General features: G+C 42.9%; 2 protein-coding genes across 2 annotated transcripts in view; both read right to left on the bottom strand.

Moving 5' to 3' along the window:
* RETREG1 (reticulophagy regulator 1) overlaps window positions 1-3,263 on the bottom strand; it is a 65,928-nt gene extending 62,665 nt beyond the window's left edge. The window contains exon 1 of the mRNA XM_068161976.1: window positions 2,951-3,263. Coding sequence (XP_068018077.1) covers window positions 2,951-3,219 — 269 coding nt within the window. The 5' untranslated portion in view covers window positions 3,220-3,263. The remainder of the gene's footprint in view (window positions 1-2,950) is intronic.
* A 12,313-nt stretch (window positions 3,264-15,576) lies between these two features.
* MYO10 (myosin X) overlaps window positions 15,577-24,925 on the bottom strand; it is a 172,692-nt gene continuing 163,343 nt past the window's right edge. Inside the window, exons 38-41 of the mRNA XM_068161975.1 lie at window positions 23,557-23,677; window positions 20,147-20,599; window positions 19,604-19,795; window positions 15,577-19,354 (exon numbers count right to left, since the gene is read on the bottom strand). Of these exons, the coding sequence (XP_068018076.1) occupies window positions 19,244-19,354; window positions 19,604-19,795; window positions 20,147-20,599; window positions 23,557-23,677 (877 nt within the window). The 3' untranslated portion in view covers window positions 15,577-19,243. The remainder of the gene's footprint in view (window positions 19,355-19,603; window positions 19,796-20,146; window positions 20,600-23,556; window positions 23,678-24,925) is intronic.

Raw genomic sequence — 24,925 nt, 5'->3', positions numbered from 1 at the left:
GGGGGGCATTCATTGATGGCTTTGTCCTCTGGGGCAGCCATTATGCATATTGAAGCCCTGATTCCCAGGAAATCAGCAAACGTTGTCTGCTGATGGGAAGTAGAGAATAACATCTTTGTTTACTCCAGCTTCCACATTTGGCCTTTGCTTTTCATCTTATTAAATTGCTTCTATCTTGACTCATAGGCCTTTGGTTATCTTTTCCCTCTCCCCTGTCCATCTAAGAAGAGTTATAGAGCAGCTTTGGTGGGCATATGGCCCCTAGCCTGGGCCAACGACCACAATCTCAAATGAGAAAATGAGAAGCAGCATTATGCTGCAAATATTCACAATGATAACATCAAAGCAGGGAAATTTGAAACTATATTTAAACAACTATTTCTTTTTCAAAGTCTGATTTCACACAGAGGACAGCTAACATCTTTCCTGATGTTCTTCAGTCTCAAATCACAGAACTTTATTGGCCATCATACCTGCTCCAATGTATCTCCTAGTCTGTCTCCACCTCAAATCTCCCTGGCACAGGGAAGCCATATAAGCCAGCTCTCCTCATAGGCAATCTTAGTAACTGTGAACTGGCTGAAAGAGAAAACTCAGAGGGCTGTGGGCAGTGGCAGTCTAGCAGGAGGTCTGTAACAAGTGGTCTTCCCCAGGGATCAGTAGTAGGTCCTGTCCTGTCCAATATATTAAATCAAAGGCCTGGATGAAGGGATAGAGTGTACCCTCCTCAGCATGTTTGCTGATGACACAAAACTGGGAGGGGTGGCTGACACACCAGAGGGATGGACAGGCTGGAGAGTTGGGCAGAGAATAACCTTATGAAGTTGAGCAAGGGGAAGTGTACTGCACCCAGGAGAAATAAACCTGTATATCAGCACAAGTTGGAGATTGAGCTGATGAAAGCAGCTCTGTGGAAAAAGACCTGGGAGTTGTGGTGGACAACTGGACGATCATGAGGCAACACTGTGCCCCTGTTGCCAAAACGGCCAATAATATTCTGGGACACTTCAATAAGAGCATGGCAAGCAGGTCAAGGGAGGTTATCCTCCCCCTTGCCACGACTTCTGCCTTTCTGACTCATCTTGACAGCAAGAAAGTAGAGTGAACTATAATTGTTGATAAAAATCACATACATTATAGGAAAAGTTACTCCTGAGGAGTTTCCAATTGGAACACAAGAATTTTTCACAAGTAAAATAAGCTATTGGAATAATCTCCCCAAGCAAATAGTGGAGTCCCCAGCATTAGACACCTTTAAAATTCAGGATGACAGGGTGCTGGGCCATCTTGTCTAGACTGTGCTTCTCTAAGAAATGTTGGACCAGATGATCCTTGAAGTCCCTTCCAACCTGGTATTCTATGAACTTCTAAGAGTGGCCATATAGCTAGGTGCAAGAAGGACAAGCGAAGGAAATTTCCTGTAGGCATTATATAATGCATGCACTATACACCTTGCTTATGATCAAAGCTGGACAAAAGAATAGCAAATGGATTGCCCATCATCTGCTACTCCTTAAGCCACAGAAATCTATTCTGTTAAACCCTGTCCTTGAAAATTTTATCAGTCAGGTTGCAATGAAACATAAAATACTATGACTCTTCCAAATTGCTGAAAAAACCAGATGATCTTTGAAGTAAGCAGAAAACCAGGGCAAAACCATGCAACTTTCTAAATTCATGGATTTACCATGGATACCTAAGAGCAAGATGTATAATATAAGTCAACATAAGTTAGAGATCACACACACAGCTCCTGGGATTAAAGAGGTTAAAATGATTTTAACCTCTTTAACCTTAAAATGAAAATATTTGGACAAATAAATTTTCTTGTGTAACACAAAGATTCAGAAAGTTCTCTTTTGATGACCTGGAATTCATGCTTAAATACTATGAATTAGGGTTATAAAGAACTAAGTGGAGTTTGCAATTAATCCACTTCTTTGCTTGCTTGCCTCTCACTCACTTAATAGGAAAGAAGGTAATTCTAGCCAGAGGAAACACAAATTAGTCTTAGTCTCAACAGTATTATTAGACAGTGTCCTAATTCATAAATCACTCTACATGGGCGACCAGGCATAAAGCAACATTTCAGATTAGAAAATGAAAAACACAGACATCGCCAAAAGCTAAGATCAGGGAAAAGTCCTGAACAAGTGCCAATGGAAAGAGAACGTCTTTCCTACAGAAACAAATAGGTGTTTGCAAACGCAACCATGAACACATCCCTACCTTAATTTCTGGGGCTTATCCAACAAAACTCTATTTGACTAGCAAAACTTCAGTCAAAAAAGATAACCGGTGCACTTCTCTAACATTCCTGCTGTCCCCATTCCACAAAGCTTCCCCTAACTAGGCAAAACATTTGGAAAAGCACACAAACCCCAAACGAACTCTGAAGCAAGAGCCGGCAGCAGCTGCACAGTGCTAACTACCGGCTCAAGGCCTAATTTCACGAGATTTCAAAACTCTGCACAGAATCGCTCATTTCATCTGCAAGAAATGCAACTTCTCAGCGAGTCGTGCGGCAGCCGCACAGGTCAGGTTTGGTCTGAGGCTCCTCGCTATCGTGGGGGAAACAGGGGAGGAGGGGCTGAATGCAGACACAGAGGGTGAAGAACCTGATAAAGCAGATGTACAGGAGGTATGGGCCGTACCCTGCCCTAGACGGCTGCCGGAGGCAGAGGATGAGACTGAGCAGGTGCAGAGAAACGCAAAATCTTCCCCACGATGGGGAGGCGGGTCAGCTCCTCTCAAAGGGGGGCTGGGGACCGGGCTGGGAAGGGGGCGGGGTGGGGGATACAGAGTAAACGCTCCTCCTGGAAGACGAGAGAAGCGCGGGTATGAGGGAGGAGACTTCAGTCGCCCGGCGGGCCGGCGGCAGGCCGGGCATGCGTTTCCGTCTCGCGTGGGGAAGGTGATCCCGACCCCCGCCCCGGCCAAACTCGCTCACCAGAATAACAGGTTGGCGCAGACGAAGCCGCCCAGGCTGTGGAGGGGCCGCTCCCAGCTCAGTGCAGCCGCGATGCAGCAGCCCACCGCCAGACCTGTCTCCCCTAGCAGCGCCACTGCGTCTCCGCATGACACCTCCGCCGGCTCCGCATCCCCGGCCGTCGCCGCGCCCTGCTCCTCAAGGGCCTCTGGCCGTTCCCGGCAACTGCTACGCTCCCCGTCCGCCTCCAGCTCCAACTCGCGGGGCTGCTCGGACGCTGCACTCGCCATTGCTCAGTGACGGCCACCGAGCTGACGCTCGGCCGGGCGGAGCTGGGCCGGGCTGGGCTGGGCCGGGCCGGGCCGGGCCGGGCTGGGCTGGGCTGGGCTGGAAGGAGGTGGGGCAGGGGCGCGGCCCTGTTGGGCAGCACCAGGGGCGAGGTCCCGAGCGCAGACACCCCACCCACCAACGGGCAGCGCTGACGTCACTGCGAGCCGCGCACTGGACCCGGGTGGGAGGGAGCGTCCCTCAGGCAGGTGTCACGAGGCAGAGCGCGTGCGCGTGGCAGGTGGTGGAGGCAGGAGATCGCGGGCGGGAGCACGCGGGGAGGTGACGTACCGGCTGCGCGTGCCGAGTGGCTGTGTCGGACGCCATTCCCTTCCCGGTGCCGCGGTTGTGCCTGACGCCTCTCCCTTTTCCTCCTCTCCCACCTCTCCCCCGCGTTCGTTGCTGCCCCGTCCGTACGCCTTGAAATGACAGGCGGTGAGGTAGCGCTTGCAGTGAATTAGAGCATGACTGCCCGTGCCTTGGACGAGTGGAGGGACAGTCGGTGCTCACCCAGGTTGCAGAAATGGCAGGGTAAAAGCCTTCCTGCTGGGGAAGGCGGGACAGCCAGTTTCCCTCTCGATTTGGGAAGTGAAGGATGTTGATATCCCAAAAGTGGGGTGGTTTACCTGGCGCACAACAGCAAACGCACCCGCAGAGCAGAGGTATTCAGGATGTGGCTCAGTTGGTAGCGCACACGACCCTTAATGGGAAGGTCGTGAGTTCAAGCCTGAAGTGGGCAGTGGTGTCCTCCCTACTCTAGTCATGAGGTGACAGGTTGGACTCCATGATCTTTGAGGTCTCTTCCAACCTTAGTGATACTGAATACATTGGGCAAATGCTCATATGTATGAAATTGAGTGTATTTGATTTCTCTAGGTTTGCAAAAAGCTAGGAGCTAGATGGCATTCCATATATCTAGGTCTACCTGTTGACAAAGTTTCATACATTTACACAAGCCTCATTAAGATACCCATCCTACCTATCGTTGTTCTGATGCTTGATTGTTACTCTAATTCTTGGTTTGCAGCTCCCTCCCCTTCAGTTAAAGCAACAACATCTACAGAATAGCATGTGCTCCGAGAGGATTTGCCCTGTAAGGAAGGGATTTCTCAGCTCAATCGGGTGTGTGTGTGTTTTAGTATTAAAATGATAATAAGTAAAGTTCACTCGTCAGGAACTTGACAGTGCTGATGAAAGTTTCTTCTGTCGACAAGTTCTTGTTTCTTTAGCTCTTGATATATTTAGTGTCTACTTACAGCCTTTTCTTTTGATGGGAATTTGAAGCACAAGCCAGGCATCGTCACTCCTTTGGATTCTGCTCAAGGATATAGTCCTTAGCAAGGCAGGAATTGGTTATACAAAGTAAACAACTTCACGGCATAAAGGCCTTGTTCAGTGGTCCTTGTTAGAACACCAATGCAGCGTATTCAACCCTTACTCAAACAGTGCCGCTGTAATCTAGACATTTACTCACAGTTTCACTTAGGTAAGACTGCCAGTGAGACGTCATCTCCTCATCTATATCCCACAGCCACGCAGCAGGAACAGTCTCTAGAGGCAGCTAGATCAAGGGGTGGTAATTATCTTTCCTGCTCTCTTTTTCCATTCTCTCTCTTCCCTTGCCCTTTTCTTTCTTTCTTTGTTTTGTTTGCTCCATTCTTTCTCTCTTTAATAAATAATCTTGTATTGTTATTTGACCTTATTTGTGTCTTAATTTCACTCATGGGAGTGTTCAAAAGAACCATGTCTCCTTCCCAAACTTTTGGATTGAGACAGCATCCCTAGGGAGAAACATCACTGAAACATCTGTTGCCGAACAGGAACAGCCAAAAATTGGTATCAAAGATCAAGTCTCATAGTTTAAGCTTCATCAAATTAAATATTTCTTATTTCAAGAGCAAAGTAGCAAAGATAGAAGTGTAACTTTGGGTCGAGAGTTAACATCTGTTTCTGGTTTCATTGAGTACCCTCTGATAGTTTGAGTTTTTTAATTTATTTTTTTTACAGGAAAAGGAGTCATACTTGAAGGTCAAGATGCCTTTTTCTTCTCTGAGGTAAAAGAAGAGAAAATATTAATTAAGTTGCAACGTTGACTGCAGATTGCAAATCTGCTGTCTATTTTGACCAGATGACCATGGAAAGGATTGCTGTTCTTGCTCTGACTCCAAGTACTCTATGTACTATATGTACTCTAAGAACTGTACCTGAGAGGAAACCTACAGAACATTATTCCACCTTTGCAGATTTATTTTTTTTCCCTAATAGACATTTTAATTTTATGCTAATTTGTTGTATTCCTATGTCTTATCTCAAAGAGCCTGGAGCCAGGCAGACCTGCCTGGATAATAAGGCCAGCTAAAAAGTGATTAAGTGTAGTCTGTGAAGGTCAGAGAGCAAAATGAAAGAGACAGGCACTCCTAGTAACCCCAAACACATGGATAGAAAAGGAAAAGCTCTGGAAAGTACTGGAAGCAGGGGTGGAGAAAGGTTTTGTACTGAGTGATTAAATTTTGCTCTAAAAAGTCTTGGTCAGAATAGGGTGTCCTCCCCATCCTGGGAAACAGGCAGCTGTCTCGTGTGCAAGGCACTGCTTATGGTTACTGAGCACTCCTGGTGTCACTGCATCATCTATCACCTCTCTAGGGTGTCTGCAGTGATTGATCATAGATGATCATAGATGGTCATAATTACCTGTTTTGGGGAGTAGGAGCAGAGGGAAGTTTGCCAGTCCACAGATGTAAAAACAGCATCTTCTCACAAGGAAAGAGGTAGGGAGAGGAACCATCATGGAGGAGTTTTTCCTGTACTTATGTTTTTAGGTCATTGTGGGATGCTGTGTTGTGTATGCCAAGCTGCTGCTCTAGTGAATACTGTCCATAATTTGCTGAAACCATGCCCAGCTTCACCAGCCCGCAGCAGATTGTTTTCCCTTGTTAGCGTTATTTCAGTGTTGTGGGCTGTCCTATCCAGCATCTAAGTCCAACTAACTCTGAACAGTTGCAATAAGCCTGCAAAGAAGACAGGTTTTTCTTAGGCACTTTTAAAGTGACCATGGAGTAGTTACCCCAGAAAGCACATTGAATTAAAATGTTTAAATTGGGCTTTAGCCAACAGCTGGATAATGGCAATATAATCTTATGGCCCTAAGGAGTAAAGCCATGGCAGATGGACAGACGGGCAGAGTCCAACGGCATGAGATTTAACACATCCAAGTGCCAGGTTCTGCACATTGGCCACAACAACCCCATGCAGTGCTACAGGCTGGGGTCAGAGTGGCTGGAGAGCAGCCAGGCAGAGAGGGACCTGGGGGTGCTGGTTGATGGTAGGCTGAACATGAGCCTGCAGTGTGCCCAGGCAGCCAAGAGGGCCAATGGCATCCTGGCCTGCATTAAGAACAGTGTGGCCAGCAGGAGCAGGGAGGTCATTCTGCCCCTGTACACTGCACTGGTTAGGCCACACCTCGAGTCCTGTGTCCAGTTCTGGGCCCCTCAGTTTAGGAAGGATGTTGACTTGCTGGAACGAGTCCAGAGAAGGGCAACGAAGTTAGTGAGGGGCTTGGAACACAAGCCCTATGAGGAGAGGCTGAGGGAACTGGGGCTGCTTAGCCTGGAGAGGAGGAGACTCAGGGGTGACCTTATTGCTCTCTACAACTACCTGAAGGGGGGTTGTAAACAGGCAGAGGTTGGTCTCTTCTCCCAGGCAGCCAGCACCAGAACAAGAGAACACAGTCTCAGGCTGCACCAGGGGAAGTTCAGGCTGGAGGTCAGGAGGAAGTTTTACACAGAGAGAGTGATTGCCCATTGGAATGGGCTGCCCGGGGAGGTGGTGGAGTCGCCGTCACTGGAGGTGTTCAGGAGGAGACTTGACAGGGTGCTTGGTTACATGGGTTAGTTGATTAGGTGGTGTTGGATGATAGGTTGGACGCGATGATCTTGAAGGTCTCTTCCAACCTGGTCTGGTCTATTCTATTCTATTCTATTCTATTCTATTCTATTCTATTCTATTCTATTCTATTCTATTCTATTCTATTCTATTCTATTCTAAGCAATCTTCCCTTACCAATATCCCACTTTTTTGTAAAAACATTTTATAATCACTGCATGTCCACTGCCCTCCGTAATTAATACTCCATACTGCACTCCTTTCAGTCACAGGAATTCAAGAATGGCCTCTCAGAAAATGGAGATGGAATCTTGGAGAGGAGGATGGCACTGTGTTTCAGTGGGCAGGGTAGACTGCAGGTATGCGAGCTCTTACAGATTTTGATTAAACTTGCTTCCATTTTAGATTACTGGCCTCTGCTTTCTACACTATGAAGGATAGGAACAGAAATTTATCAAAAGTTCTCCAAGAATAGATTTTGTAATTTAGCTAATGGGGAAAAAAGGCTTAAAGTATTGATGGATGCCAGCTCTCCTTTCTTCAGTGCTGCTTGTTATTGGGCTGGATTAATATGAACGAGTTTACTGAAAGCATTCTGGTATAAACATCAGTGTGGCAGAACAGGTGGATGATTCATTCCCAACCATTGAAGGTTTAGATTTCTTTTTCAGAAAAGTATTAGTAAATATGTTGTCTGGATTTGATCTTTCTGTATTTTGATATTTTGTTTTGGTTTGATATTTTGTTTTGGTTTGTGTGCCATTTGTGAATTTGTGTTGGGAAAAACTGCCTACCTCACTTTATTGGACAGCTGCTCAGTTTCCTAAAGTTATGCATTTCTTTAGTCTGCCTTTATCCTCTATTTTATGAATAACTTGATGTCATCACTAAACTCTGAGCTTGCTGTTCATCATTTTCCCAGTTCACTGTTGAATAAGTTGAAGAGCACAGAAGCCCTGCAGAACTTCAGTGATGATCTCCTTCCTTTGTTGAGAATGGAGCATTTGCTGTTATTGTCTGCTTCCTATGTTCTAGCCAATTATTTTTTCATATGAGGTCTTCCTTTTTCATATGATGGCAGTGGCTTCCTTAAAAGCCTTAGGTGATGAATTTTGCCGAAAGCCATAAGTCTCTTAACTATACTGATATCCTTTATTGTTACTGTTTAAATGTAGAATATTTTTCCAATCAAAAACTGATAAATAGTTTTGTTCTTTGATGCATACTTTCTCAGTCCTTCAACATCCCTAAATTCTCCTCTATGTTGTGGAACATTGTTAAAACTACAAACAGAACTGTTTATTCTTTTACCATAAACTATAGAACACGTTGTGTTAAGTGTTGTCATATGTTATGCGAAATTCAATTTGGACTGTGACATGTCTTTTGAATTATTTTACATACAAGTTTGTGTATGAGTTGAACTATCAGGCAGCAACAGTCCTATTCTACTCTCATCTATGTGAGAGTATTATTCTATGTTTTGAGCTTTAGTATTGCCATGTGAGTTGTTGCAACTAACTGACTAACTGTAATTAAGGGAAATGCAGGAAAATTCAGAGGCATAATTGACAGCTGGTCTGAGGGAACATTGGTTGCCTTCCAGCAGCTCTTTAATTTAGCATCTATATTCTGCTGTTTCTCTTAGCCATCAGCCTTGCTTCCTGCTATTTTGTTAGTTTATTGAAGGAAGCATAGGATAGCATAATGAACATTGTTTTGTGTTTTGTGTGTTAAACCCAGCCAAGTATATTTTGTCCCAAATGATAGTTTACAAAGAGAACTGTAATCACTGAAGTCTTGTTCGGTATTGATTGTGTGGGGTTTTTCTTGTTGTTTCCTTGTTTTTTACCTATGTGTTCATAAACCTGTGTTTTCCTTCCTTTATCTACAAAGAAAGGACCATTTGTGGGAGAGCTTCCATTTAGAAAAAAGTAAAAGTAAAAGAAAAAAAAAAGATTGTCATCAGTAGGATGGTGCTGTTCAGAATGCTTACACTGCCTCTGATGGCTTTTCAGAATTACACTCCTCTGGAAAATGGAGCACTGGCTGAGTGGTCACCAGCATTCTGCTTCTGTTCTCCCATTGTCCTGCTGTGTGAGAGGAGGACAATTGCTTGCACCTTCTTGATACTTTTATCTTCCTGGCTGACTACATACTTTTATCTTCCTGACCTGCTCTTTGTCTTCTCAGTTTGATTGAAATCCTTACAGATGGGAGTGACCTTATCTGTGCTTGTGCAGTGTCAAGCATAAGCAGGGTGCAATTTCAAACAGATTTCCCAGGACTTTCCCAGTATAACTATTGGTGCCATGGTTTAGTTGATTAAATGGTATTGGGTGATGGGTTGGACGTCATTGGAATGGGCTGCCCCGGGAGGTGGTGGAGTCACCGTCCCTGGAGGTGTTCAAGAGGAGATTGGATGTGGCACTTGGTGCCATGGTCTAGTCATGAGGTCTGTGGTGATAGGTTGGAGTCGATGATCCTCGAGATATCTTCCAACCTCAGTTATACTGTGATACTGTGATCTGAAGGTCTTTTCCAACCTGGTTAATTCTATTCTGTTCTGCTCTGTTCTGCTCTGTTCTGTTCCGTTCTGTTCTGTTCCATTCTGTTCTGTTCTGTTCCATTCTGTTCCGTTCTGTTCTGTTCCATTCTGTTCTGTTCTGTTCCATTCTGTTCTGTTCTGTTCCATTCTGTTCCGTTCTGTTCTGTTCCATTCTGTTCTGTTCTGTTCCATTCTGTTCTGTTCCGTTCCGTTCTGTTCCGTTCCGTTCCATTCCTTTCTATTCCATTCCATTCCATTCCATTCCATTCCATTCCATTCCATTCCATTCCATTCCATTCCATTCCATTCCAATCAAGAAAACATGAGACCTTGTGAATTACAAAGCGAAACTGCTTGATGTATAAAATTTTAAGAAAGGTCTGTGCTTTTAAAATCTTGTTGGTGATGTTACAATGAAAGAATCAGAGGCTGCTTGGTATACACATATTTATGCTGGATTGTGGTAGACAATATCAGTTGTAGGACAAAATTAAGATTTGGTGCTTCTAAAAGCAGGTCTGAAAAGGTGTATATTTAAGGAAAAAATAAATTAAGGAGCATAGCATGCTGAACAAAATTAAAGTTTAGCAATTCAGACTTTTCAAAATGCTTTTATCTTACACTGAAATGTTTTGCAGCTGTGTGGCTGGAATCTTACCTGTTTAACCACTCCATGTAGAAGACCAATTAAGAATAATGGGGTTTTGTGAATCTAATTTTGGACCTAATTACTGTAATCTCTCAGGTAGCATTATCCAATTGAATATACGTGGTAGGAAGTCAATAATAACTTTATAGGTTTAGCTCTACTCTTCAGTCAACACTTCCTGAGAGCAGGCCAAGCAGGCCAGCAACCTTTTCGGAACATTGGCCACAGCAACCCCAATGCAGTGCTACAGACTGGGGTCAGAGTGGCTGGAGAGCGGCCAGGCAGAGAGGGACCTAGGGGTACTGGTTGATGGTAGGCTGAACATGAGCCTGCAGTGTGCCCAGGCGGCCAGGAGGGCCAATGGCATCCTAGCCTGCATCAGGAACGGTGTGGCCAGCAGGAGCAGGGAGGTCATTCTGCCCCTGTACACTGCACTGGTTAGGCCACACCTTGAGTACTGTGTCCAGTTCTGGGCCCCTCAGTTTAGGAAGGATGTTGACTTGCTGGATTGTGTCCAGAGAAGGGCAACAAAGTTGGTGAGGGGTTTGGAACACAAGCCCTATGAGGAGAGGCTGAGGGAGCTGGGGCTGCTTAGCCTGGGGAAGAAGAGGCTGAGGGGAGACCTTATTGCTCTCTACAACCACCTTAAGGGAGGTTGTAGACAGGCAGAGGTTGGTCTCTTCTCCCAGGCAACCAGCACCAGAACAAGAGGACACAGTCTCAAGCTGCACCAGGGGAGGTTCAGGCTGGAAGTCAGGAGGAAGTTCTACACAGAGAGAGTGATTGCCCATTGGAATGGACTGCCCGGGGAGGTGGTGGAGTCACCATCACTGGAGGTGTTCAGGAGCAGACTTGATAGGGTGCTTGGTTGCATGGTTTTAGTTGATTAGGTGGGTTGGATAATAGGTTGGACACAATGATCTTGAAGGTCTCTTCCAACCTGGTTTATTCTATTCTTATTCTATGCTATTCTAATTTAGCAGAATTTATGAAACAGGTAAGCTCATACCGGAGTTGTCATTGGCAAGGAAGAATCATAGTTACCAGGAATCAGCAAATGCATGTAATACCCTTTTGGCTTTATTTGTACTCAGAGTGATCTAAGCAAAAACATAATTATTGTGGTAGAACTATGCAATGTCCTAAATCTTGTGGAAAGTAATTCTAGGCATTTGATTATTACACTGACTATGAATTTATATTCTAGACACAGACTATGTGTATTAGGATTTGATGTTTGATGCTGTGGTTTGTTTAAAAACTAGTTCAAGAGATTGGGAGTGTATTCAAGTCTGCCAAGGAGATGTGTGGGTGACTAGCAGCAAAAGTGAAACAAACTTTTATGTGAGAAAAAGGAAGGAATCTATAATGTTTGAAAATTGATGATTTAAGATACAGAATAAAGGAATTCTTACAAAAATAAGATGGGTAGGAAAGTGCTACAAAGAGGATTTGTTTGTTTGTTTGATAAGAGGCCTTACTAGTATAAATCACTAAAATTAATCTCTCTTGGTAGGGATGGGGCAGAAATAGTTTGAAAAGTTTCCATTAGCAACACGTTAATGAGAGCACTATTTTGATGTGCAGGCAGCAGAAGGAGACGGAGTAGTCATAAAGGGAAGGACTGAATAGTCTTAGTAAGAGAAATGCCATAACAACATAGAATGAAAAATCATGTGTGGGAACTGTCAGGTGATTAAACTCAGCCCTTTGTGCCCTCCTTTTGTCTTTATCAGTCTAGATTTCAAATGGAGAGTTGTGACAGGCTAGGCTGTGCCTTTAAGAAAAGGACAGCTGCAGAGTTCTCAAGCTGAATGTTTTGGTGTAAAAAGGAAAACAAAAGGAGATAATTCTAAACGAGTTTCATTGGTAGATCAGTAGAATGTAGCTTTAAGAACTTACAGTCTGTCTTCAGTCTTTCTTCTGTTCTTGGCCAGCCTGCATGCAACTGACCTTGGACTGAAACTGATGAGATAAGAAAACTAACTTTCTTAACAACTGCTTTGAACTAATGATTTCCCCTTAATATCCATTTCTCTTTTTTTCTCCTTTTTTCGTCTACTTAGCTTTAGACAGTAAGGGGGGGAAGAGAGAGGGGTTTTGGGGGGAACCTGAGGTGAAACCCCCTTGGGAGGGTCTGTGTTACGTTCTTTCCTGTATATTTGTGTATATACTGTAAATGCTGTATGTTTGTACCTATTCATTGCATTCCATTGTAGAGTGTAGTTTTGCTTGTAAAATACAGCTTTTCATTCACTTCTCCAACTGAGTTAGTTGTGCTTTATGTGGTGGGAGGATCAAACCTTCACACTACCACAAGAATTAAAGGGCTGTGACTATGAACAAGATTGGTGAGATTATGAAATACAGGTAAAGTATGTTGATAAGGGTGTTAACTTGTTATAAAACAGTAGTAGTAGCATGTATAGGCCACTGTACTGTTCCCACCTCTTGATTTTGAAGAAGGCAAACTGCAATAGATGCTGAAAAATGCTATGTCACTGATTAGGGAGAAGGGAGAAAAGAGAGTCTTGTAAAATAAGGGCTGGAAGATGAGGCAATGAATACTTACATATTGGGAGAAATGGGTAAAATCACACATGGAGGAAAAATTCTTGAAGTAAAAATAGTGTGCTGGAACAGAAACCAATAATCTAGTCATGAATCAACTTCAGACAAGAAGTTTTGGAAAAATTTTCACAGAGAAGTTCAGGAACACTCTTCTGAGCAGGGTAATGTAGGCAAGCAGCCCCTGTGCCCAGTATCAATAGGAAGGAGTGACTGCAACTTTGGAGAAAGCTGCAACTTTGGCTTTAAAAGTTTCACTCTTTTTGTTGTTGTGAGTGTCCCCTTTCTGCAGCCTCTCTGATACCTGAAGTATCACTTCCAGTTGGACTAGATGATCTTTCGAGGACCCTTCCAGCCCCTAATATTCAAAGCTAGAGATGGATGGGTGCTGGCATGTCTGAGAAACAGTCTGAGTAGCAGTTGCTTGTCCTGATTATACCTAATTATACCTCTGGATTTTTATGATGGCCAAAGCTAGAGATGGATGGGTGCTGGCATGTCTGAGTAGCTGTTGCTTGTCCTAATTATACCTCTGGTGGACAGCACGAATATCAAGAGGACTCCCTCTTGCTTCTCCTACCTCAGCTTGTTTTGTGATAAAGACCAGATAAAATCATCATATGGATGGAACTGCACTCTCTATAGCTCACTTCTTTGGATCGCTGCTGCCCTCTTCTGCTTGCTTCCCATGACTGTTGTAACAAGTAGTTTCGTGTTGCACCGACATGTCTGTTTTGGATGTGGGAGATAGTGGAGTCTTTCAAGATTAAACTTTATTAGCTGTTTGCTCGTGATGTGAGGTTAGCTGGCATTAATAAACCAGTAGTTTGAAAGAAATAGGGTAGAATGAATGTCCCATGAACCAACTGCAAACGCCCATCCCTACAATCTCACTTGCCTTGCAGCTCTGTGTGTGAGAAATATGGTTGTGCCACAACACAGCAGGTGGTTTTATTCCTGTATCTGATGGAGTGAAATTCAGTGGGTTTCAAGGGCTGGGCACAATGAAGAATTAGTTCTACTCAGGACAGCACTGTCATGTTTGATTGGTACACTTCTGTATTAACTTCTCAGAGCTGTAGTCATGTTTGTAGTGCATGTACTGTGAGAAATAGTCTGCCAGCACTGAAGAAAACTGCTACTGTTCTGTGGAAGCTCCTGTAAAATTGACCCAGGACAGCATGACTTGCAATCATAGAATCACCTAGTTGGAAAAAACCTTAATATCATTGAGCCCAACCATAACATATTATCTCCCTGTAGACAAATGTCCCTAAGTTCCTCATCCAAACATCTCTTAAGCACCTAGCAGGATGGTGACTCCACAGTTGATCTTACCAGTAGAAACTGAGGCAAAAAAGGCATCAAGAATCTCAGCATTATCCTTACTCTGTGTCACTATGGTTCCCCTTGTGTCCAGTAAAAGTTCTTCTTGGCCTTCCTTTTGTTGCTGATGTATTTATAGAAACATTCTTAATTCTTGCAGACTTGGCCAAATTAAATTATAGTTGGGCTTTAGCCCTTCTAACTTTCTCTCTGGATGATCTCTCTGCATCCTTATAGTCTTCCCACATTGTCTCCCCCAGAAACTTCCCTTTTTTTAATTTTTTTTTCAATCCAACCAAAGTGCTGTTCAGCCAGCCTGGTTTCTTACTGGCTCATCTTCTTACACATGGGGATGGCCTGTTATTGTGCTTCCAGGGTGGCCTTCTTGAAGACTGTTCACTCTTCCTGGACTCCTTTGCCCTCCAGGACTGCCTCCCAAGAGACTCTGTCAACCAGCCTTCCAAGCAGGCCAAAGTCTGCTCTCTGGAAGTCCAGGATGGCAGTCCTGACAGAAGTTATCTTCCACATGCTCCAGGAACCTCCTATACTGTTTCCTCTCTGTTGTGTCATATTTCAGCAGGTATCTGGAAAACTGAAGCTCCCCCCTGTCCCCCCAGGAACAAGGGTTAGTGATTGTGAGATTTCTCCCAGTTTCTTATAGAAAAATTCATCTGTTTCTCCATCCTGGTTGGGCAGCCTGTAACAGACTCCCACCATAGTATCAGTCTTATTGGCCTTTCCCCTGGTTTCCTCAAGCACTCAACTACATCATCACCTTCACAGAGCTCAAGGCAATCAAAACATTCCCTAACATACAGGACCCACTGCCTCTCCTTCTGTGCCTATCCCAACTGAAGATTCTGTAGCCATCCATGGCAGCATTCCAATTATGTGCCCTGTCTCACTATGTTTCTGTGATGGCAGCTCTATCACAGTTTTCCTGCTGCACACTGGCTTTCAGGCTCCCCAGAGAAGTTGTGGAATCTCCTTCTCTGGAGACTTTCCAGACCCATCTGGATGCGTTCCTGTGTGACCTGTACTAGATTATATGGTCCTACTCTGGCAAGGGGGTTGGACTCAAAAGCTCTCCAGAGGTCCCTTCCAGCCCCTAACATCCTGTCATGCTGTTTGCTGCACGCATTGATGTACGTGCACCTCAGCTGGGCTATTGCTGTAGGACATCCGTATTAGGTGTTCATACTGGTGCAGACCTGTGTGTACCTGTTAAAGCTCTATGCCTCAGAAATGTGAAGCTTGAAAATGAGATTTCTGATGCAACACCTTTTGGGTGAAGCAATTTCCTCTGCATAGCTTGTGTAATTAAATATATTAAGAAGTCTGGCACTGTGACAAATGAATACATGTTTATTACAAGGCATGGGGAAAGTGCTAGACCGAGCCCTGAGGACACAGACCAGCTTTAAAGCATGCTAAGAAGATGATGTGCAGTTGTATTTCCATTGCAGCTGCCACTTTATTCCTAGGCTGGACTGCATTGTTTCTGCCCAGCCAAGGCTCTTGCAGCGTTTGTGCCGGTGGGGTCCTGGGACTTTTCTCATTGTAGCTGTATTCAACAAGGCAGTCAGAGGGCGCTGGAACCCAACGTGTGCTCCCCGAGGATTGAGAGCGTCAGGGACAGCGGCTCTCCTGGAGTGGAGCAAATGGCAGGGTCCAGGCCATCTGAAGGGCAGGGATGGGCAGCAGGCAGCTCACTGTCAGCAGCCTGGAGATGGGCAACAGAGGCGGAATTGCTGCTCCTCATTCTGTCAGAAAATACGTGATCGTTTCAAGTCCTGAAAACCATCCCATGTACAAAAACACTTCCCCATCTCTCGAGAGGGGCTGGAGAAGGCATGGTGCTTCTCTTCGAAACCTTTAACTTACAGTACTTATTCCTTTGTGATTGCTGATGTGCTCAACCTACAGAGTGTAGCAATTGCAATGCTATGGCCTGTCCAGAGGTACCCATCTACTCTTTCATTTTTAAGTAGTGGTAAGTTTCTACAGTGTTCTTTTGAAAACACAAAACTTTATTTCAAAACAAAACAAAACAATGTGTTCTGTGACAAAAGCTCCTGTCGTCTGATAAACTCTACTGCTATTGTAACAGAAGAGATCATAGGCAGGAGAGAATTTCTGGTTCTAGCGAGAAGTGGCATGTATTCTTGGAATAAGCTTTAAGTTCCAATCCACAAGTCAATAATTCACCCTGCAGAATTGCCAAGTCACATAGAAGGCTGCTCTGAAACATGGAGGTGGTGGAGTCACTGTCCCTGGAGGTGTTCAAGAGGGGATTGGACGTGGCACTAGGTGCCATGGTCTAGTAGTCATGAGGTGTTGGGTGACAGGTTGGACTTGATGATCTTTGAGGTCTTTTCCAACCTTGTTGATTCTATGACCTGTGACTTCTATGACCTCTATTCTATGACCTGTAACTGAAGTAAAATGTTTTGCAAGAATAGATAATCTCAACCAATTCTACAATATTTTATCGTTTAAGGCAGACTGTTTTACTAGTGTAAGGAAGACTGTACATCCGTTATGCAAAATTTATTTTGATAAACTGCATTATTTCTGGTCTCGACAATTATGAAACATTTTATTTGCCTCAATAGTAGTAACTGAAGTAAGATTTGCATGGCAGGTTGGTAGAACTTGCATGAGTTCAGAGCAGCTCTTAGATGTAGCAACAGGCATGCCTGTGTGTTAATTAAGAGCAAGCATCCCTCCTAATGTTTGATAGCATACAGAAGTCTATCACATCCTGAACAAGACTGCCACATTGCATATTCCTGGGGTTTTTTTGCCAGTTAAGGATGATGGTGCATCACTGACTCTTCTTAGCACGTTTACAAACGGCACATAGACAAAATGAAACATTCTTGCTGTGCTGGATGAAACGTATAAATTGTGTGATTCCAAGTATGCCTTGCTAAGAGCAGCTAAGTTCTTTCTTAAACAAATTGCATGTGGAAAAAATAGGAAATGTTAGTCTCAGATACTCTGTGCATGTAGCTGTAACTATGGTAGCTAACAGTTCTCTAATTTTTCTTGTCTTCCTTAAATTAAGTTCACATTTGCTGGAAGGCTGGTGACAAGAAATTAGTAGTGATATTTACCAAACCTATAGGGACTGAGGGGCCCTGCCACAGATGACTAAAAGTAATCTGCCAGATGGAAGAGGGTGAAGGATTTCTCACAGCAAGCCTTGTAGTCTATGAAGGCTATGCGCACTCCAGAAAGGCAGCACATGCTGCCCTGTGCCAGCTGTGCTGGCTGTAAAAACAAGCCTTCTTCCATGAGTACCACACAACGAGTGAACTCTTTATTTGCACGTTCTCTGTGGAGTGGACTTGCCCAGCAGTCCTTCCCTTCTGTCCTGTTGGTGTAACTGGCACATATCCCATGTTCAGGAAAACCTGCCCCATTGCCACAGAAAGCACATACACCTTTCAAGCAAGAGGTGCTACACTGTGTTTGTTCCTGGCTTGACTCCTGAGAAGACAGATGAAATTATGGCTTTGTTGGCTTTGTTGCAAGTCCAACTCAGTATGAAGTAGAAACAGCAGAGCACAGCACATATATTTTCTTTATTGTTGGACTTTTTTCAGTCAGTAGGCATGATTTCTTAAAGGCTGAGGTTTTTAATAACAGTAAGGTTTTTCAGTGTTTGTTGTTTTTTGTCTTTTTGTGTTTATTTTTTCCCTGTGGACAAAAAGATACCTTTCATCAAAGTTTTGCCTTATATTACAGTATTTCTGTACAAAAATAGAAGTCCAAAATCAGATTATTATTAGCTGATATTTCCCAATTTATTTACAGGGTACTGTCAAGAATCTTCATCAGGCAACCTGGTAAGAGAGAAAACTCTCTATTAAAGCAGTTGCATTGTTTAACTTTGAGTTCTCTGGTCAACTCTCAAGAGCTCTGGCCTTTGGTGGACAGTCTGGGTTGGAGAGTCTATCCAGAAATATAAAAGAGTGATGTCTTTAAAAGAAAACAATACTATTAAAAACTTAAGATCATAGAATCATGGAATTGTTAGGGTTGGAAGGGACCTCAAGGATCATCTAGTTCCAGCCCTCCCTGCCATAGGCAGGGAAAAGATGACATTAAGAAATGATGAACTGACGTGTATTTCCATATTAGGGTAATCTATAAATATTCTCAGCTACATCTCTCTTTATAATACAGCAGATACAGAATGCAGACTTCTGCTACTTATATGGTAATACATATTTGCAACAGTAAAATCAATGTATGAAAAGTTTGGAATTTACTTGTTAATAAAACTGCTTATAAAGTAACCATACAACTGTAACAACTATAACTCTGAACTATTTAAATGTACAGAAAGACTGTTTACACCATTGCACATACTTACTCCCTTTGCTTCAAAAGACTTGTGAAATACAGAACAAAATTATTCAGATTTTACTGACGACTCAAAAATATGCATGCACAATGTGCACACCCATGGAAGCAAGGGGAAACAAAATGTTGTCATCCACCAGGAAGGCTGCCAGCAGCTCTTCAAAAAAACCCAAACCAACCAAACAAAAAAACCCAACCATGCTCTTCTTCCCTCCCCTTCCCACGTGTACGCAGGCCAGTAGGTTTGTGCAGAATGGATGAATATAACTTTGTTTTAAGGACAAAAAAAGTCTCTTGACGGTATCAGCAATTTCAGTTCAATACAAGTTGGGTTTAATGTTGTAAGGCACTTAATTACTCCTTGAGATGTAGTGGATCAAGTCTTAAGGCATTTGTTAAAACAACTGAAGATAATAATGCTTTGGAAAGTTTTGAATGAGCCAGCAGTTCTAGCATGTGACTGTTTCAGCTGGTTTTCCCCTTCCCACCCTGTGATCTTTCTAAAACAATGCTTGAAGATATTTTCCGTGGAAACTGTTTCTTGGTTAGCTTGTCAGCAGACAGGATCAGTGTCATCAGGTTATTTTGAGGCCAAGCAGTGATACGTTCTATTTAGAGCACAGTAGAACTGGTTTTGTTTTCACCTGGAGCTGCCCTGACTTCCATGACTACTCACTGATCGAGAGGTGCTGTAGCGTTTTTTCACAATCATACTGATGTAAGCTTTCATCAGCTTTGCAATGTCAACCACCTGCCAAAAGAGTATAGAGAGCAAAGTTCATAGCAAGGTGAATGAATTTCTTTAGACACTAACAATGTAAAACTGTTGTGCTTTCAACAAAACCTTTTGATTAAGCAATAATACTCAGCATTTCTATCCACGTTGTCAGCCTCCCCTTCAGTTCTAGATGGATCTTGACTAAATCTGTGACATTTGCAGCAATTATTTAAATTACTAGGTAGCCTGTCGTCTATCATACAAAATTTCTCTTGCTCTTACCTCACTTGTTTCAAAAAGCAGTTCTCTCTCATCCACCACAATCTTGTAGGTGTTGGCAAGTGGTGCACCAAATGACAAGATATGCTCATACTGAAACACCTCCAGAGGCCTTCCTTCCCCACGCTTGTAGACAGAAACTGCATCAGCGCTGACTCCAAGCCACAATTCTTGTGGGAATCCCCCTTCTTTACACTAGAGGACAAAAATGCAAATTAACAGCAAAGGGAACAGCAGGAGCCACACAACAGACATTCTTGTCTCTAACCATCATTTTGAAAGTCTATATTGCTTGTTCTCCTTTGAACATGGCCTACACTTCTCAAATTTGTTTGCAAATTTGCATCAGGATAGCGTTCTGTCCTTCTGTATTGGATGGTTAACAAGTGAATTTCAATAGCTATAGTGCTTGCTAGTGGGAGCATGCTTTTTAATATTGAAAATTTTATTATGGCAGGTGTCTGAGCACTGTGATGATTTGTTTATGGGTTTATGTAGTGAAATCAGCATCTATAAACTGTAGCTTGGATGTTCAGCAAGTCTTACCTCTACGTCAAAGAGTGTTGAACCATAGCCAGGCCATTCCTTAATCAAAGCCATATACTTTGCCATAGCCTGCTCCTGGTTCATCCTCTGGAGTTTTTTCCATTTGTCAATAATACTAGTCCTGGAAGCTGATATTTCCTCTTTGACCCACATGTCTAGCATTTGATCCTCCTCAACCTTCTGTTTGGTGACTGAGCCACTGCGAAAACTCCTCCGCAACGTTCCCTCAAGAAAGCTGGCTCGTCTCTTCTCAGCCTTCTCTGCTGCTGTAAACGTTTTGGTAGACTGTGTAATTCGAGACTTCAGCTTTTGCAAGGGATAGACTTCCTCTATTTCTGGTATGGTGGTATGCAGAGTGTAATCTCCCTGAAGGTACTGAAGACGCAAAGCTGCAAGGACCTGGAGGGTTTCTTCAGGAGCAGGATAATGTCCTCTAACCACTGCTTCATGAGCCTGTCAAGGGGGGGAAAAGTAAGCTTTTTATGTACAAACCAGACTTTTAAAGGACTAAGAGAGAAATGGGAAGTAGATTTACTACCAGGGCAACCAAGGATCTGAAATAAATGATCCATTAAATAACTAAAATGTAGTAAATCTCTTGGCAGATTTATTAAACTGGGTAAAACAGGGCTTACCAGAAGAACTGCAAGGCAATTGAACAACTTAATAAATGGGAATTACTAGCACAGCTCTTAGCGAATTCACACATGTAAGAGCAAATGATTTACTAAAAAGGAAAGTAAACTGTAAAGGAGAGAAAATGGGATCTAAACATCTCATTAGGAGGAAGCCATTTACATTTAAGAGCATTAGGAAGAGATGTATATCTAGTTCTGCATACTAGTATCAGTGATCTGGCCATGAAAAAAGACACTTCCAGCCAAAAAAAGCAATCCCTAAGATAGCTTTGTAATAAACCTGACTGAGGCAAAACAGTAAATCTGATCCCAGGTAAAGGCAGAAAAATATTTATATGTTCTAGTAGTCTGTAACATCAAGGATGAGATTTCTGAACCAAAAAGACTCTTTCAAAGCCTAGCTGTTTGAACACCCATTCAAAGCTTTGGACATGTGCAGCAGCTAGGATTAGTTTTTGTTTTTTTTTCATGTGACACTAGTACAGGGACAAACATGCCTTACTTTTGGAGATGCAAGCAGGTTAGTAAACACACAGATATAATTTACATCCAAATAAGAGCTAGTTCATTTAGGTGTGTGCTTGAGAGGGAGACAAAATGTGCCTTATAACATGCAAGATGTTTTACCTGAGATTGCATGCATGCAGAAGAAATGTCTTGTGGAAATGGATGGGCAGCATTTTAATGAGAAAGGAGAACTAAAAGATTTTCTTCAGTGCCTTATGAATTCAATAATTCAGACTTTAAAATAATGGAGGTTAAAGAACTAAAACTGATGACAAAAGGAAACTTTAATTGGCTGGAAAAAGTTGATGATTGACAACAAAAGGAGACAATTAGAAAAAGAGAACAGAACTGATGTCAGAATGTAGTAAGTGACTTCTTTAGGGTACCCCTATAACATTAATCACAAGGGTTGAATGTGCCATGCCTTGCAACTAAAATACTATTGGTCTTGGCAAGATATAAAGTGTTTGGCTAATCACCAGTCAGCACAAAATGCTGCATGAAAACAATCTGCTTCAGTGAATGTGTTTGTTTTAGCTGTTGATATGGAAAACTATCTAAATCTCCCTCTTAAACCAGTAATGTAATGTAAAATATCTGATGCAAAGCTCTCATGGATTTTATTCTTATTGACTGAACTTAATTCTAAAGCAGAGGTGTTAAACCAGCACACTCCTCTATATGTAAACTCAGTCAGAATGGCAATGTTTCTAAGCCAAATCAAGGGGCTAGGCTCTGGAAGGAGACTTTGAGCAGACTTGTGATGTAATATGGTGCCTTAAAACCTAAAATGTGAAGAAGGAAAAATACTTTATTACAGCAAAGATGTTCCTAATCTTTTCTAAGGGAAAATGGCTTCATACATATGAAAACTGAAATATGTCAGCTCTTGATCACATCAGGCTTGTTTACCAAGAGCCTCAGTATCTTAGCACTGCAAATAACCTTACAAAGAAATCTTTAGCTTATCTCTAAAGCCTTGTAAGAAGCTGTCCACTGGAATTTTGCCATTTGCAGTAGAGGAGAAAGGGAGGAAGTTAATGAATTATAATAAATGCAATCAGTGAGAGTTTCTAAGCATCTACAGGACTTCATCCACCTGCTGATTCATGGGGTATATTAGAAGGGGTGTGGTTAGTCGGTCAAGAGAGGTTCCCCTCCCTCTTTACTCTGCCCTGGTGAGGCCACATCTGAAAAATTGTGTCCGGTTCTGGGCCCCTCAGTTTGAGAAAGACAGGGAACTGCTTGAAAGAGTCCAGTGCAGAGCCACAAAAATGGTTAACAGAGTGGAACATCTTCCTTATGAGGAGAGACTGAGGGCATTGGGTCTCTTCAGTTTGGAGAAGAAGAGACTAAGGGGTGACCTCATTATCATTTATTAATATGTAAAGGGTGAGTGCCAAGAGGATGGAGTCAGGCTCTTCTCAGAGATGCCCAGTGACAGAACAAGGGGCAATGGGTGGAAGTTGAGACATAGGAAGTTCCATGGAAACAGGAGAAAAAAATTTTTCACTGTGAGGGTGACAGAAGAGTGGAACAGGCTGCCCAGGGGGGTTGTGGAGTCCCTCTCTGGAGATACTCAAAAGCCGCCTTGATTAGTTCCTGTGTGATCTGGTATAGGTGATCCTGCTGTCAGGGGGGTTGTACGAGATGATCTTTGGAGGTCCCTTCCAATGCCTAACATTCTGTGATTATGTTTTGCAATGTGGCCTCATTGTGAGCTCAGTACATTCATCAAGTGGATTTCTGCTCATCATCTTATGGTTCCTGCTGAGACTGGACTGATTTGGTTTAGTGTGCTGCCTAGGAAATAATAATTTTTGAAAAAAGAAAAAGCTGTTGTTTGGCTAGTTCTGGACAGTGGAGTCTCTTAATACTGAATTTGCTTGCCAGCTGCACATTTTTCACTTTATTTTGTGCACTTTCTTAAGAAAACTGTTTCATAAGAACAAAATTTAAAGTATTACCCTTTCCTTTTTTTTTCCAGCTTAGATGTAGGTATGCATTATTTTGCCGCTATACACAAAACAATGTACAAGTAACACAGAAGTGAGAAAAGTCATAACACTAGGCACATCATCTATGTTTCACTCATGTCAGGATAAGCCTATTTTGACCACTGAATTCCTTTCTTTGCACTTGACGCTTGTGTAGTAGTGCATTTAGTTAAGCAGAAGCATAATCAAGACTTGCTTGGTACTGCTTAGATCTCTTGCCTTTTTCCTCCTCTTTAAAGGGCCTCAAAACGGAACCTTTGTCCTTTACCTGCTCAAACATAAAGGCAAATTCCACACTATCTTTTGGGACGTTTTCTGTGTCCAGGAAGCAGTAGAGCTTGAAGTAGAACTTCCAGTGCATTTCGCCAGCTCCAGCAGTGGCAGCAAGCCTGCATAGTTTTGTGAAGAGAGACAGATCAGATCTGTGAAATCAAACTCCTTTCTAAATAGAGACCTGAAGAATCTATGCAAGGCATCAGCTGGATTTTGCTTTATTACACCCACTATCAATCTGGTATTGTTGACACGAAAATGATCAGGGGGCTGGAACACTTTTCCTATGAGGACAAGCTGAGGGAGCTGGGGTTGTTCAGCCTGGAGAAGAGAAGGCTCTGGGAAGACCTATTAGCAGCCTACCTGAAGAGTGCCTAAAGAAGAAAGCAGAGATACTGTTTACAAAGGCCTGTAGTGATTGGATGAGGAGCAATCGTTTTAAATTAGAGAAAAGCAGATTTAGATTGGATATTAGGAACAAGTTCTTTACCATGAAGGTGGTGGAACACTGGAAAAGGTTGCCCAGGGAGGTAGTTGAGGCCCCATCCTTGGAGATATTCAAGGTCAGGCTCGACAAGACTCTGAGCAACCTGATCCAGTGGAGAATGTCCCTGCTCACTGCAGGGAGGTTGGACTAGATGACCTTTGGAGGACCCTTCCAACCCAAACCACTCTATGATTCTATGACAGAAGCTTCTGGTTTTCATCAGTATACCCAACAGATCTCATTTGGAGAGGAGAGATCTATATATTGAGAGAGAGAGGCATGTGTGTATTTAGAGCCTCCAGCAAAATCAAGGACTTAAAGTTGTTGACTGAGTTCTCAGCCTACTGTTTCTAACCTAAATTCACTTGATAAACTTTCATTTATTGCTCAGTCAGGTGTTGATAAACGCAACATTACTAAGTCTTGTTATAAAATGTAATTGCACAACACTTTAGACATTCTTCTTCCCTCCCTGTTATTATGTGGCTAAAGGAGACTGACTGCTATGCATATAACGATGACAAACACGTACTTCGGCTCATATTACATTTTCTTTCTACAGTGCTATAGGTTTCAATTTTACTGGCAAGAAAAACGTTGTGAGTTGCACTGTGGTGTAGTTGGAATGGCACTGACTGCCTGGAGTTCAGTGCTCTCAGTACTGGGGTATCTGCAATGGTGGAAAATTTTGTAGTAGTGAAAATGAAAACATGGAAATAGCAATGAGAAAAGTTACTCTACTGGTGTCAAGACAGAGGAAAAACAAACACAAATGAATAGGTGGCTTATTAATTCATTGAAGAAAAAACCAAAGATGCCTTTGTTGCAGAAATGACTATGTGTGTAATTCAGCTGCATCATCACAAACAAGGAAGAG

The sequence above is a fragment of the Melanerpes formicivorus genome, unplaced genomic scaffold (assembly GCF_026170545.1).
Source record: "Melanerpes formicivorus ecotype bairdi unplaced genomic scaffold, bMelFor1.0.p_v2 SCAF_61, whole genome shotgun sequence".
Classification (NCBI taxonomy): domain Eukaryota; kingdom Metazoa; phylum Chordata; class Aves; order Piciformes; family Picidae; genus Melanerpes; species Melanerpes formicivorus.
This window is presented reverse-complemented; position numbering and strand designations above follow the sequence as displayed.